This window comes from Mizuhopecten yessoensis, unplaced genomic scaffold (genome assembly GCF_002113885.1).
Source record: "Mizuhopecten yessoensis strain PY_sf001 unplaced genomic scaffold, ASM211388v2 scaffold10771, whole genome shotgun sequence".
In the NCBI taxonomy this organism is placed as follows: domain Eukaryota; kingdom Metazoa; phylum Mollusca; class Bivalvia; order Pectinida; family Pectinidae; genus Mizuhopecten; species Mizuhopecten yessoensis.
Genome location: NW_018408713.1, coordinates 158,401 through 173,361, shown reverse-complemented (window position 1 = coordinate 173,361; position 14,961 = coordinate 158,401). Strand labels below are relative to the sequence as shown.

The 14,961-nt window shown below is 36.3% G+C and overlaps 1 protein-coding gene across 1 annotated transcript in view; it reads left to right on the top strand.

The window, feature by feature from the left end:
* Positions 1-4,164: 4,164 nt before the first annotated feature.
* Positions 4,165-14,961, top strand: part of LOC110462358 (sodium-coupled monocarboxylate transporter 1-like) — a 43,064-nt gene continuing 32,267 nt past the window's right edge. The window contains exon 1 of the mRNA XM_021516292.1: positions 4,165-5,207. Coding sequence (XP_021371967.1) covers positions 4,869-5,207 — 339 coding nt within the window. The 5' untranslated portion in view covers positions 4,165-4,868. The remainder of the gene's footprint in view (positions 5,208-14,961) is intronic.

Here is a 14,961-nt window from a genome sequence, read left to right as displayed (position 1 = left end):
TTCCATCACTTCAACTTATTTTTCGCACTATTCCATCGCTCTATTCAATATTGGAGTCCGTTCTCACAATTGCCTTTTTTTTTTTTTTACATTTTTGTATGACAACCGCCACGTTTACACTTCTTACTTTTTATCTAAATAACAACAACCTGATAAACGCAATAATATCTGAGTTAATGGCCTCTTGTTAAAAGTCTACCAAAGGGAGCTAACTGATACAATTGGCCGAATATCTCCATGTAGGGATTCTTATGAGTTTCGATATTTTGTAGAATTATTATCATTAAAAAAATTAAATGGAAATATTTAAGTGAAATAGTAAAGTATAAATGAAAAATTCCTAAATTACCTGATACTTAAAAATGCAACTCTATTTTGTTTTAAATAGTTATATGTTTAATATTCCCGTATATCATCTGGAAGCCATCTTTAAAATAAAGATATAAATGATATTAGCTATGTATCTTCACTGTGTCATTGCTTCTGAGTGCGTGTAAAATTCATATTGATTTGTGCTGTTATACAGTTCTGAGATCTATGTGTACCCCGCTTCTGATCTTTTCATTATGATTCAAATCTAGACGCGTAGGTGGACTGTAAACGATGTATGTGCATGCAGAGTTTNTATAAATGATATTAGCTATGTATCTTCACTGTGTCATTGCTTCTGAATGCGTGTAAAATTCATATTGATTTGTGTTGTTATACAGTTCTGAGATCTATGTGTACCCCGCTTCTGATCTTTTCATTATGGTTTTTTCTGCTTTTTTGTTTCATTTTTGTTCTGAAAAAGGTGAATTTTTATTACAGTATATAACAAATTACTCATAATAAATCGCCACCCTGTACCCTAGATTCTTGATACACAATACAATATGATTTATTATAGTAGACAGAAACAGGTAAATTTAATATTTTTAAACAGAACGAATATCTAATAACTTTTTCAAACCACACAATAAATACAAATTAAAGGGTTCATTTGAGGATTTATTTACATAACAGCTACCGTGTACGCGCATGTTTTAAATCGCAATGTATATATTCTTAAAAACAAAACGGTTACTGTAATCCATAAAAATGCTATTTCAGCCTACATTTTTTGCAATTGTGTTTAGAAACAAATTCAATTTTCAAAATTGAATTTATTTTTCATAAAACTGACGATATTTGATAATATATGTAAGGTGGCTACAAAGAGTTGATGTTTCCCACACTTGATATTTCTAGACAAGAATACAATTACTGTAATTATGTACCTCTCAAGCTATATTTTCATATAAAGCCCCATGAATCTTTTGAGAGCTTTCTTTATCCCTCTTTATCCTAAGTATATATTGACACGCTAGCCAGGACGCTATCGCAGAGTCCATCTTAGTATCACGGCCTTGTTTTGTATACACATGTATACACACCTATTTGTCTTAACCAGATACTGCCTGGCATTAAATGATAACTCGCTTACTACTCGCCAATTGCTCCCTTCCCATAGCAACAGTATCAACGCAGATCGCACGCGTCTCATCGTCACAGACAATCTCGGGTCCATTGTGAAGAATGCATATTTTTTTCTTGTTAGATATGCCATGTCATGTTATTCTTGTTACACTGACCATTGTGAGTTAGAAATAATATATATATATATATATTCTACTGGATACTAGTACATTTTTTTAATATGTAAAATTAATATTGCTCTATTAATATGCGCCACAGGGTATTGCGAACCAGAAATTGGTAATTTAGTCACACAGGCTTTTGTGAACTAGAATACCTCTTTTCTCTTCTAAAATAACCCACCATATAAGCCATATATTTATTGCATTGGTCACTACAAAGATCGTTGTGGAGACGGAAAATATAGTTATTACTTAGCCCACACAGCATTCTACACGATTTTACATAAAAATGTGAAAACTGAAAAGTTTTTATTAAACACAATCATCAGAAATCTTATTCGAACAATCTGAATTTTGGAAGAAAAAAGATACATAATACATATCATCAACATTATATATGTCATTGTTCAATACATGTTTTTATGTCAATGACTGGTGACACTGAAATAAACTGTTATTGATTGATCGAATGGTATACGTTTCAGACTGCAAGCGTTTTTGGCTGAGTTAATACAGCATACTAATAACCCCATTCACAGTCTTGTGGTTTATCAAGCTCGCTGTTTTACTCGTCACCCTTACATTACATTTGTATTGGCCTCTTTTTCAAAGTGAATCGTTCAAGTGTTAATATCGTGTTAAAATTAATTGACTGTAAAACCCTCTACACAATGAAGTTGAATTGTGATGTGAGGTTTTTAATGGTGTTCAAATTATTAAGTTATAGCAGTTAGAGTGGATTCAATTGATTGCATTCCATTCCATGTTGCCGTAGGGCAAGTGAGCTTATGCCATGTTGCGGCGTCCGTCGTCCGTCCGTTCGTCGTCCGTCTGTCCGGCGTCAATTTTTTACTTTAAACAACCTCTTCTCAGTAACCAGAAGGCCTAGGATGATGATAGTTGGTCAGTAGCATTCTTGAATGAAGGGCTACAAAGTTTGTTAAAATGAATGACACTGACCTATATCCAAGGTCACAGGGGTCAAAACCTTTCAACAACTTCTTCTGAATATAACCAAAAGGCCTAGGGTGATGATACTTGGCCAGTAACATCCTGAGATGAAGGGCTACCAAGTTTGTTCAAATAAATGACCTCCATCCATTTGCAAGGTCACAGGGATCAAATATGTTGAAATCTTTAAACAACTTCTGAATAAACTTAAGGTCCAGGGTAATGATACTTGGCTAGAATCATGCTGGTATGAAAGGCTATTAAGTCTGTTCAACTTAATGTCTTTGTTTGACTTTCAAGGTTATAATGTGTCCCATGTTTAAATATTTTGATATATTCTTTTGAATCAAACACTGGTATTTTGCCTGAAGCTGTATTTTAGTCCACTTTTAAGATTGCAAGTGTAAGATTAATACCAGGTAAGCGATTCAGGCCCATTTTACCTCTTTTTGTTTTTGAATTTGAGGTGATAACATTATGTGCGTTGAAATCCCGATTATCCGGAATACGATTATCCGTAACTCTCGCTCTCCGGACAGCGACATTTTGGGATCGATTTATGCCGCAGTGCTATTCAGCAGGGCAACGCTTCACCGTTACGACATTTTTAGTTGAATTTTATCGAAAAAATCCGTTTATTCGTATTTCTTGGAAAAATACATGGATTTCCGACGCTCCGCTCCGGTATGTTATATATAGTGATATGAATACAAAAAAGGCTGAAACCTTATACGCTTAAATGGTACGGTACCATTCGGGTCAATTCCGTAGTAAAAATAAAGCGATGGATTTATAACCTATCAACCAGGAAGTAGGCAATGATTTGGACGTCCATCAGAAAAACTAAATAAATTATGGTTAAGTTCTCTCTTTTTCTCAGAAAGCCAGTCACTTCTGACGGTGGTATTGTTAAAATATAGGTTATGGGGATACGTAGAAGTGTGTTCTTTGATCGCATTCGACCTAAACTTCGGAAGGGAATACAGAAACAAACCCTGATAAATATATATATATATTACTACACTGCCGTGTAGAAAACTGATTAAAAATCGACCTGTGTCAATATTGAATGTGCGACACAAAACCAAACAGGAACACTACTCGATATCACTTGTACTGTGTATTTACTAGCAACTCGAGTGTCCATTGATCTTCTACGTGTTCTCAAAATTCTTGTGTTGCCGTACAAATTATGTATTCTTTCGTAGAAAGCATGACTCAGATTTGTTTTCGGCCAAACAGTTAGTTTCTAACTTCTTAAGAGCGATTAAAATTATCTAATATTTAGCGTAGAATGAGTTTTGTTTCAATGACACTGGCTGACTAAGACTCGTGAAGTTTACCTGTCGCTCCCCATTAAAGCGGTGGTCCACTGCTAACAGTGTGTGCTTACAATCGCAGTCTGTATGCGGCAGTGAAGTTGTATTGTGTACATATATATATATATGTTCATACATAAGTCGGTACGTTTAAATTCTAATGCAGTTCTAGTGTTATACAAAATGAAATGGTCATAAAAAAACTTCCGCACGCGGCCAGTGTATTGTTCAATGGGTAGGCGACCATCGTCACCGTAACGTCACCGACACTGCTCCTACTGGCATATTACAAGTCAGATACTCTTCATTACGATGTGGTAATGGAATTGAACTGTCCTATAAATGACTATTGTGATTAAACTGGGAACTAACCTAAAGAACAACGCTTCGACTATATAGATTTATGCAGCTACCAATATAATAGGTATTTCAATGTGTATTATTTTTTGTGAATGGATGAAATGTAAACGTCTAGAAGCATTTTTCACAGGTTCATGTTTCATACCTACGAAATGACATGAATGAAATGGATTGCAGTAATATGTATCGCTCGTTTGTATTCGTGATAAAGCGTTGAGGCGATGTTTGCAGTCTGCGCTTAACTTTATAACTGCATGGACGGAAAGTGCAAATAGGGAAGTCCAATCAATGAATCGCTCTGCCGTCGTCATCATTCCACTGGGGTAGCTTTGCTAACCGGAATGCCGGTGATCACAGTCGGATTACCTTGACTGATTCAAGCGGAGCTCTGATGCAGACGATATAGCGGTTAGCTATACAGACTAGGGCTACAAACTTGTAGGTGTTATACTCAGTTAGTATAATTAATATCTGAATGCGTTCAGGTTACTTTCCAAGAATTTGAGATCACTTCAACAGATATTAATTACACAAACCATCGGATTCTACGCACTGCAGAGCTCGTGGATGTGTTTCTAATTATTACCTTTCACCCCGCTGTAAAGGAAACTCTTAAAACATGAGCGAGTTGGGATTTGTTACCGTCGATTTCGTCGTCTTCGCTCTCGTCATATTATCGTCCATTCTGATAGGAACGTACTATGCGGTGTCCGGAGGCAAAAACAAAACATCTCTGGAATTTCATCTTGGAAATAGACAGATGAAGTTCCTGCCCATTCTTATTTCTCTGATGGTCTCGAACCAGTCCTCTATAATGATGCTGGGCTACCCGGTGGAGACTTACCTATTTGGCGGCGTCATTTGGCTTCCGGTCCTGGGATATATCTTCGTTTTCATGGCCTGTGTTCGCATCATCATTCCTTTATTTCATCCGATGAAGATCACAAGTGTTAACGAAGTAAGTAACATTTTTTGTTCTTTGTTTCTCTCTCGAAAATTATCGATATTATATATTTTTAGGTTCATTTTATATGATTTATGACTTACAAAGTGTTAATGAAATGATATTGATTTTTCACGTTGTTCATATGAATTACATTGTGATGCAGAGAATCAGGCTATCGAATCGTACAATGTTTAATACATGGTATCGGGGCATTAAAATAATTAGGTTGTCAGAAATGTAGCTGAGTCATATTCGGATTTGTTTGTCTATATATACACGATCTCATATGTTTTGTCAGTCTGTTGGTTGTCGTAATTTGCATCAATAAATGGTTTAAATTGTAACCGGATTATGTATGTCACTTTCATGATGAGTTCGTCAATAATTGATCACTGCTGGGTGATGTCAGGGGTAATATAATGGTCCGTTGCGGTAAAGTGAAACCATTTCCAGGTTATTAATTAAATTTCAGATTTTTAGACCAATCTATTAGCGGCTTGGATTAGTACTTAAATGTAATTATGGAATATTAAACCGACATGTCAAAAAGTATGTACACATTCTGAATATTAAAGTAATTGATTACATTTACGTTAATTGTATGGCATTATGGTTTCACAGAAGTGTTAGGCAGGGGTAACCACTCTGGTGCTACATTTAGTCTTCGGCTAGTCTGATAGTATGCAACACAGTTCCGTTCAAGCTATCCCCATATAGCCCATATTGGAAATTATATCTGCACAGAAATGTGTTGCATACATGATAACTGTTTAAAACGTTTCAATCATTATATTTACGTTCAAAATACCAAAATAATTGGTATTTTTTTTCGCTGAATGTTTGTCTTACTTTCGTTTTTTATTTGTTCATGATGCGTTTGTTTAACTTTAAACAAACCCTGTTACCAAATGATGGAACAGCTTTTTTTCGCGGGAAAAATGTCGTAAGGCGAGAAACGTCAATCGGAAACCGTTTGAAAATTACCGTCACTTATTGAAATTGACATCACGTCATGATTGGTCCCCGATCATTTCAACAATATATGACGGAAACACCCGAACAGTTTTCGATCAGAAAACTATCGGATTATAGCAGATTTGTCAATATATCTATGATAATATCCCACACGCTTCACGCTTCTACAATATCACTATAAAGATGTTTCATTCATAGGAATATAATTATTTTTTCTTTGTTTTAATGACAAATACTGGAATGTCATTGGCTGAACTTTTCTTACTATTTTACAACGAAAAGGGGCCCGTGACAATATATTAAATTGCTACTTTTTACTATAATAACAGCAACGGACTACGTTGCATTTATTGCATATTTTGTTACTGCTTGTAGAAAAAATCTACTGAACATTTATAACTATCCTCTGCGATAGCCAACGAAAATATAACGTTCGAACATCTTTAAGAAATCGCGTCGTTTCGTTTGTTTGCATATTCATTCCTTTTTCACGCCTGGGTGATAGGGGAGAATCGAGAGGGGCAAACGTTCTGATTTCGTACGAACCAGTTGTTATAGTGATGAAATAAAACCATAAAATTACGTCTATTCATGAACGTTTTCAAATTCGGGACAGGGAGGAAGGGTCTTGAGACAGACTCAATCTAACTCTCATTTAAGGAATAATTTCAATGTGGTATTGTTAACATTTACTGTTAAAGGGGAAGAACTCTATTTCCTGTAATACAAACAGAGGATAAGTTATACATGTACGAGAGATCAGGGGACAGCGTCACTTCCGGTATAATACATTATACATATGAGTCCATTTTTGATAACTCATCGGTCCAATCTGATCAATATCATCTGTTACATGACTCCACCTGAACATGATGTCCAGGCGTAGTACGAAGTCAACGAAGTCATGTAACTGATGATTTTGATCAGATTGCTCATCGGTCTAAGATAAAGGAGACAGTGCTAATCTCTGTTAAGATACGGAGTCTTAGAGAAGGACGATAACACTAATCCCTGTCGTATACACCGACTTTCAACTAAATCATTGGAAAAAGGAGACATCGCCACTACCTGTAGTATACAAAGAATGAAAACTAAAAGTTAAATACAAAAGGTGACATCGTTACTCCCTGTAGTAAACAAATAATGAAAACTAAGAGTTTAAGACGGAAGGAGACACCGTTACTCCCTGAAATATACAAATAATGAAAACTAAAAGTTGAAGACGGAAGGAGACACCGTTACTCCCTGTAGTATACAAATAATGAAAACTAAAAGTTGAAGACGGAAGGAGTCATCGTTACTCCCTGTAGTATACAAATAATGAAAACTAAGAGTTTAAGACAGAAGGAGACACCGTTACTCCCTGAAGTATACAAATAATGAAAACTAAAAGTTTAAGACAAAGGGAGACACCGTTACTCCCTGTAGTATACAAATAATGAAATCTTAAAGTTTAAGTTAAAGGGAGACACCGTTACTCCCTGTAGTATATAAATAATGAAAACTAAAAGTTTAAGACAGAAGGAGACACCGTTACTCCCTGTAGTATACAAATAAACACAGAGTAATGTTGGCGAATTTGTCATTATTGACCAAAGGCACAATACCTAATGTTCTCACTATGTTACACCTGTTTTATACAATGTGTTCACCCAACTCCTGTTCTAAACTAATCAGAATACGTAAACAACTGTTTGTTTATAACTTTTGTCATCACCTCGATGAGGAAGTCCGTTTACTAGAATTGGCGCTCTGGTGGCGTTCCTGATCATGTATTCTGTCTACTTCCAACCAACCGTTTTGTTTCCTAGAGCCTTGGTTGGCAATACCTCACTTTCCGACTTAGTGTTGCACGTTCTCCCACTAAGTGAGAGGGCAATGGGTTCGCTCCACAGGCTGGAGGATGTTTAAGTCCTTAAAATTGTAGTTGCGTAGTACTGTGTAGTTCCCTGCTTAACGTTCAGCATCTAGGGTAATAGTAAAAACTAGTTCACCCGTTATCAATATAATGTGACCGGGTGGAATGCTGTGCTGGGTGCCTTCGGCATGATATTTCAGTGAAGTAGAACTCTAAATTCGGCATCAGATCCGCGCTGTCGCAAGGAGGCAAATACACCAACATACCACCTCAAGCACACATACAGTATATGTCGATACATGCACGCATACATTACACACATGGAGGCAATCTCTGGCGACCTCAGCTGTTAATAGAACGTTAAACCCTATAAAACCAAATATATCTCTCATAAGTAAATGTTTCTGTATAATTATGGTAATCGTATCTTTTATCAAAAGTACCGTTTTTCAATGTTCTTTGCATTCTAGAACAGTTTATTTTTGTACAGTGCGTTCGTCCCGTCCTTCCGCCCCTGTATCATAGCTAGCGTAAACAATCGAACATTTCGTGTATAACTTGCTTCATCACCTATAAATGCGGAAATTCGTTTACCAGAATTGGCGGTCTGTTGGAGTTCCTGGTTTTGTGGGCGTAATAAGTATGTTAAATATAAATATATTGTATAGTGAGAGGGTTAATCATATCAGACCCTTTGTACTATTGGTAATACATCAAATATGATTTTTTAAACATTTGTTGAATGAAATCGGTAACCGTCCGATATTTATCTGTTGTCTGGATTATGTGTCCTGTAACACTATACTCCATTGTCAGATGGCCTAAACCTACATCTCATACTACTGCAAGGTCGACAAAAATAGTAAACAAACAAATATGAAAAAGAATGTTTTTTCTTAACAAAAATTAATCGTTAAGTCTACCCATTTGAAATGTTAAACTGTCGGTCTCAATTTCAAAATAATGCTTTTAAAAATCATTCTAAGCTGTTCGTAAAATCATGCCAGCATATTTGTTCCAGCTCTCGCATTAACGAAATCGCTTTCTCTTATTAAGAAGAAAAGTGCAGAAATATATGAAGGAGAGCGGTAACGTGACTCCCGATCGTTTATACTTCATAGATCTGATCACGAGGCCGTGACACGTTGGATGTCTTCATGCAGAAACTGTTTCGTTTAAAATTTACATTTAAGATATTTAAAAATCAGAATTATGAATGCATTTTCTCCCGGTGGACTATTTATACAATGCAAATCAGTTTTCGTGCAAATTTTTTATAACTCTGCTTACATAACATTGTTGTTTATATATTAAAGGTCGAAGGAGGGCAAGTTTTATAATTATGTAAATTAGACACGTGCAATATATATCAATTTGGCTCCATGTAAACGATATAATGACATTCATTCTGAAACGATGTGGGTTTCAAGACGTTATTTCACTGTGATAGTGACCATAATTCATCTTAGGACATGTAGGCGACTAGTTTAACACCATTCTGACATCTCATTACGGAATTAGACTCGAAATTGTTGACAAGAGCTTATACAATGGTTTGTTATGTTTTCTGCTGTCGGTAGCTACATGTAGAATTACAATCAAGTATGTACAGGGAGGCCTCGTTATGTAGTTCGTACACTTTAATTCATTGAAAGGTGTGTGTGGGCTTTACTTTCTGGATTCAAAATCGATCAATATCACTTTAGAATGAGTGCTACCTTACTGTGAAATGGAGACTAAAGGGTGTACCTTAATTTACTGTAATAAGGAAACTTACGTGTGTATGGTACCTTTCTGTGACACGGTGACCCAAGTATTATACATTTTAATTACTCCGACATGGAACCTTTCTGTGACATGGACACATAAAGATATATGATACCTTACTGTACATGGAGACTTCAGGCTGCCTGCTACTTAACTGTGACATTGAGCTTTAAGGGTGTATGCTACATTACTGGGCATTTAGACTTAAGGGTGTATGCTACCTTACTATGACAGGGAGACTTAAGGCTGTGTGCTAGATTTGTACCTTACTGTGACATGGAGATTTAATTATGTATGCTGCATTACTGTAACATGGAGACTTAAGGATGTTTGTTACCTGACTGTGACATGGAGACTTAAGGCTGTGTGCTAACTTCCAGGAATGGTATTGATGTTTAATTACTGATTACAAAGGTTGAATATTACATGTACTTCAATAATTAATACGCACATTGAAACATATAAAACACGGGTATTTCAGAAAGATAACGTCATGCCCAGGATAGGTTTGGTAATGAAGGGGTGGCTTTAAATTTATTCTAGGTCTATTCCCGACTTGGTTTGGTTTGGTTTGGTTTAGTATTGTTTAACGTGCTATCAACAGCTATGGTCATTTAAGGACGGCCTCCCCTGTGTGCAAGATACTTTTGTGTAGTGTATGCGTGTGTGTTTTGGGAGGCTGCGATATGTTCGTGTATGTCTCCTTGTGATAGCGCGGAACTGATGCAGACTTTATAGTGCTATCTCACTGAAACATACTGCCGAAGACACCCAGCAGAACACCCCCACCCAGTCACATTTTACTGACAACGTGCGAACCAGTCGTCCCGCTCCTAAATTAATTCCCGACTTATTTCTATATTCCCGATCTTAAAAGATAGAGGTGCTATGCAGCCAAGAGATAACAGAACGGGCAAAATCCGAATACCTAGTGCAAGATGCGATATTCTATCATTATCTGTTTGTATATATATTCATATAAAAACACATTTTCTATCATTTTAATTTTAGTGTTATGTACACTTTTACAAATTCTGATTTTTTCCCGACGCTCACTAAATCTGATAATATATCTAATGCAGAGACAGATATTAACATATACAGCTCTGTATTTACCATTTATCAAGTTATTGCGAGGGATTCTACTTCTTAGTACAATTAATCATCACTGGGCGAATCGTCTGTATACAGTTCCATGACAGTTCTACTCCCCAGCCTCAGTACATTTCTTTACGCGTCAGTTTTCCCTGGAACACGTTTTAAATCTTTTTGCCGCTGATCGCACACACACACAATGTATTCCAGAAAACAAGACTGCCTTATGCTAGCCAAGAAAACCTTTGCTATTTATGTCAGGGTTTTTTTTTGTGCTGATATAATGTAGCTGTTCCGTGATACACATGTTTATGTGTTTTGATAAAGTAGTGGGTCGCTCCGAAAATTTGACTACCCTATATTGTCTATTTTCTATTTATTTATTTTTGTTTAATAATTCACTTTGATAAATAATCTTATTATCAATAATCTAAAGATGTACTGAAGGGATATACTTTAACATCAGCGTAACCTGTTCAGCTCTGTGGAAAGTCAATACCTGCTGTATCCCAATGCATGTCGATCGAGATAAGTAATGCGAGGACCCCGGCAGAATCGGGGCTTTACTTCAGTGTCTTCTTTGTCATGTCCTTTTCTCTCTTTCCTACTCTTTCTTTTCATCTGTGTCATCCGTCTTCATGTGACCGTAGCTGTTGTGAGGCTGCTTAACCCCAAACAAACAAACATAATCTAGCATTAGCTTTAAAAAAATCGCTATCAACTATTACCTTGTTTCAGGTTTTATGGTTTTTTAATGTTAGTTGTTTTTACTGTGTTTTATTTTGTACCATGCAATTGTACATGTTTACCTCCTGATAAATATTGGGCGTTTACCTCCAAAATTTGACAAATTGCATTGTCCTTTCGGAGGCTATAACTTGTCTGCTTACACTCAAATTAATAGTCTCACAGAAAATAGCAAGTAAACGACAAAGACGAAAAGAAAATACGCTAAAGTATAAAGCTGCAACAAGAATGGTCGAATACTTTATTAAATTTCGATCTGTAGCAATGGGTGCAGAAGATCATTTTGCTTTCTTCAGTGTTAACGAAAAAGAGAACACTGAAATAAATCATGATCTTTTACGGATTTCCTCATAAGTCAACTCGTACGATCATGCAGCGGGATACCCGAGGTCGCTTACCTCGATCCTTTAGGGACCCACTTAATAAATTCCGTTGACGAACTCGGTGAAACCTCAATTAACCGGTACTGCTGATATCAGTGATTACATAAGTTCAATATTCAGATTCTATCATAAAAATTAAATTGAATTGCATCCAATTACCTGGTACAAAGAGATTCGTAACACCATTACCACTATCCACAAACCATTTAGTTTCAATGTCACATGTTAATAACATAAGGTACGTGGAGGCACTGTACAGCTCTCGAAAGCACCTGGACAGTTCTGTTACAAACCTTATTGATTCCATGACGTCAATTTAAACTAAAATTTATCATGCACATGATCCGTGTCTAATAAAGTATATTATGTAACCGTTAGATCATACATTTTTTTTATCAACGATTAATTTCATCTTTTATTTTACCACCAATATATTTTAATGTAGGGATAAGATAAGCGGTATGTCGAGTGCGCGTAATGACGATGCAAATATGAAAAATACATTTTAAATTGAAATGACAATGTCCGTCGTTTACAAACAGCGTCGTATATATCATGTGTTATCAAACAAAAAAGAAGTGAAAATATATCTAAAAAAACGAAATGTCCCCAATATTTTGAAAATTGAAGTTTTTTTTAGCATATCCCACTTTTATTTTTTTTGGTCTTTGATATTTGATGAATTCAAATTTGATCTACCAACAAGAGAATATCGAAGTGTCAACAAACCGATATTCGAAATCAAAATCACTAACCTATGGTAAAATATAAAGAAAGGAAAGATTAAAAAAATAAAACTTGAAAATGTTCATGGAGAATAAGACCAGGTGTTCCAGAAGGGTTAGCGTCTTCCTGCTTCTAGATGAAGTCTAAAGAATGCCACGTACTCAAAGTGTAAAAACGGGCAGTGACAACAAAACCACAAAGCATCGACATTCATATCACACGAAGAAATAGCATATTTCCCATGTTAGATCATTTTGGCGACCACAAACTTTGTCCATAGTCTTAGTCAACCTGTATGTCTGGGAACCCTGTGTTGTTAGTTTGTCTGTCAGCAGTCGACATCAATCACGGGAATTCAAACCACAAGGTAAATTATCAGTAAAGGTAGGCGTGTGCCCGATACAGTAATAGGCGCGTAGGTGGACTGTAAACGATGCGCATGCACAGATTATCAATTATCCAATTCTTGAGGTTTGGTTAAGATACTTATAGATACAATTTTGTTGTAATAAGGCACAAAAAAGGAAGAATTGTTGACATAATTAAGCCAATATATAACAAATTCAGAGCGACCTACTTATCAACCATGTGCTACTCTTTTCAGCCATTTTCATTATTTGCTGCTTTAGTGTTACGCAATACACCTAAATGATGAAGAAACTTTAAAAAAAAACACCGAATAGTTTTGTAAAAAAGAGGGTATTTGTGATTTTGGTCCCCCACTTTACCCCCTCTTATCGTGGAATGGTCTCCGATCCGCGAGCTGACATTAATTTCATGCCATATCATGATGACATAACCCCAAGGTATGTTTATACAAAAAATAAAACTTATCGGTGATAGCCACCAGAAGGCCCGAATTGGCACTCCTCCTTTATTCAATGGTTAGTGTTCTTTATTACACAATATAAAATCACACGTAATAACTCGGCACCTTGTACCCTAGTTTCCGGATTCACAATACCGGTTGCTGCCATTCATGATTAAATCTATGGTTTATTACAGCAGATAGAAACAGGGAAATTTTATATTTTTAAACAGAACAAATATCTAATTACTTTTTCAGACCACACACAATAAATACATATTAGTATTTGAGGATTTTGTATGTGCATGCAACTGCTTAATTGTTTACATGACAGCTACGCGCACGGTAAATATTTATGTAGAAAATGATAGAAAATCAACAGATATTTATGATAAATATATCAAGTACTGCAATAGATATAGCTATAGCAGAATGCCCACAAAGCACACCTGAGTTTGCAGGGATAGTACATTTTTCACCCGATAGATCATATTACGATAGGTCATATGAGGCTGCCAAACTCCACCCCTGCCATCTGGATTTCTCTCTGAATTGCCTTCGGTGTCCTAAATACTCTCGAAGTTTCAGAAAAATCTGAACGAAAATAAAATTTATTTCTCGAAGTGGTGCACAAATAACTTATACTTCGAACACCACGTATCGCATTCTGGCGTAAGGAATAACGCCTTAATCGTCCAGTGGGATTGTTTTGGGTTTCACCTCCTTGCAACAGCTGCAATGGACGGTCATGTGCAGATGGTGTCCACGGATAATGGGGCCAAGCAAGGGTCACTTTAAAGTGCCATTTCATTGAAATGCCATATCCTGGACACGGCATGTCACTCCACCGGTCATATGATACTGACAGAGGGCTAACTGTTCTTTAGCGCAGCCTACATGTACCTAAAGCTGCACGTTAAACAGAGGGCACTAAGTACCAATTTTAACAACTCGGTCAGAGGACAGAATCAATAGCCTTCATTGCTTGGACAAATGGTTAACACCAAGACCAAAAAGGAAGGATTGGCAACTTAGGAAAAAGGAAACGAAAGTAGTGAGAAAAACGGGAACAAAACCCCACTAATCTTGCAATCGGTGCAGCAGATTTATTGTGGTCGTTTTCTCGTCCCTCAAGAGCACCAAAATAAAAACCCAATTCCGCCGCGGGTTCTCACGTAAGACGCCTCTAACGATACCAAATGGGAAACAGCAAGGAATATTAGTAGTCTGGAATCCGTGGTACAAAAAGAGATTTTGTAGCACAGGTGAATCACACGCGTTGACTTGTCAATGTTTAATGTATTTTGATTGTTGAAAGACTCACAATCAACAATGCTTTGTGTTATTATGGGGATATCCATTCATCTTATCAGAAAGGAATAATTTGACACTAAAAGACTTAACATG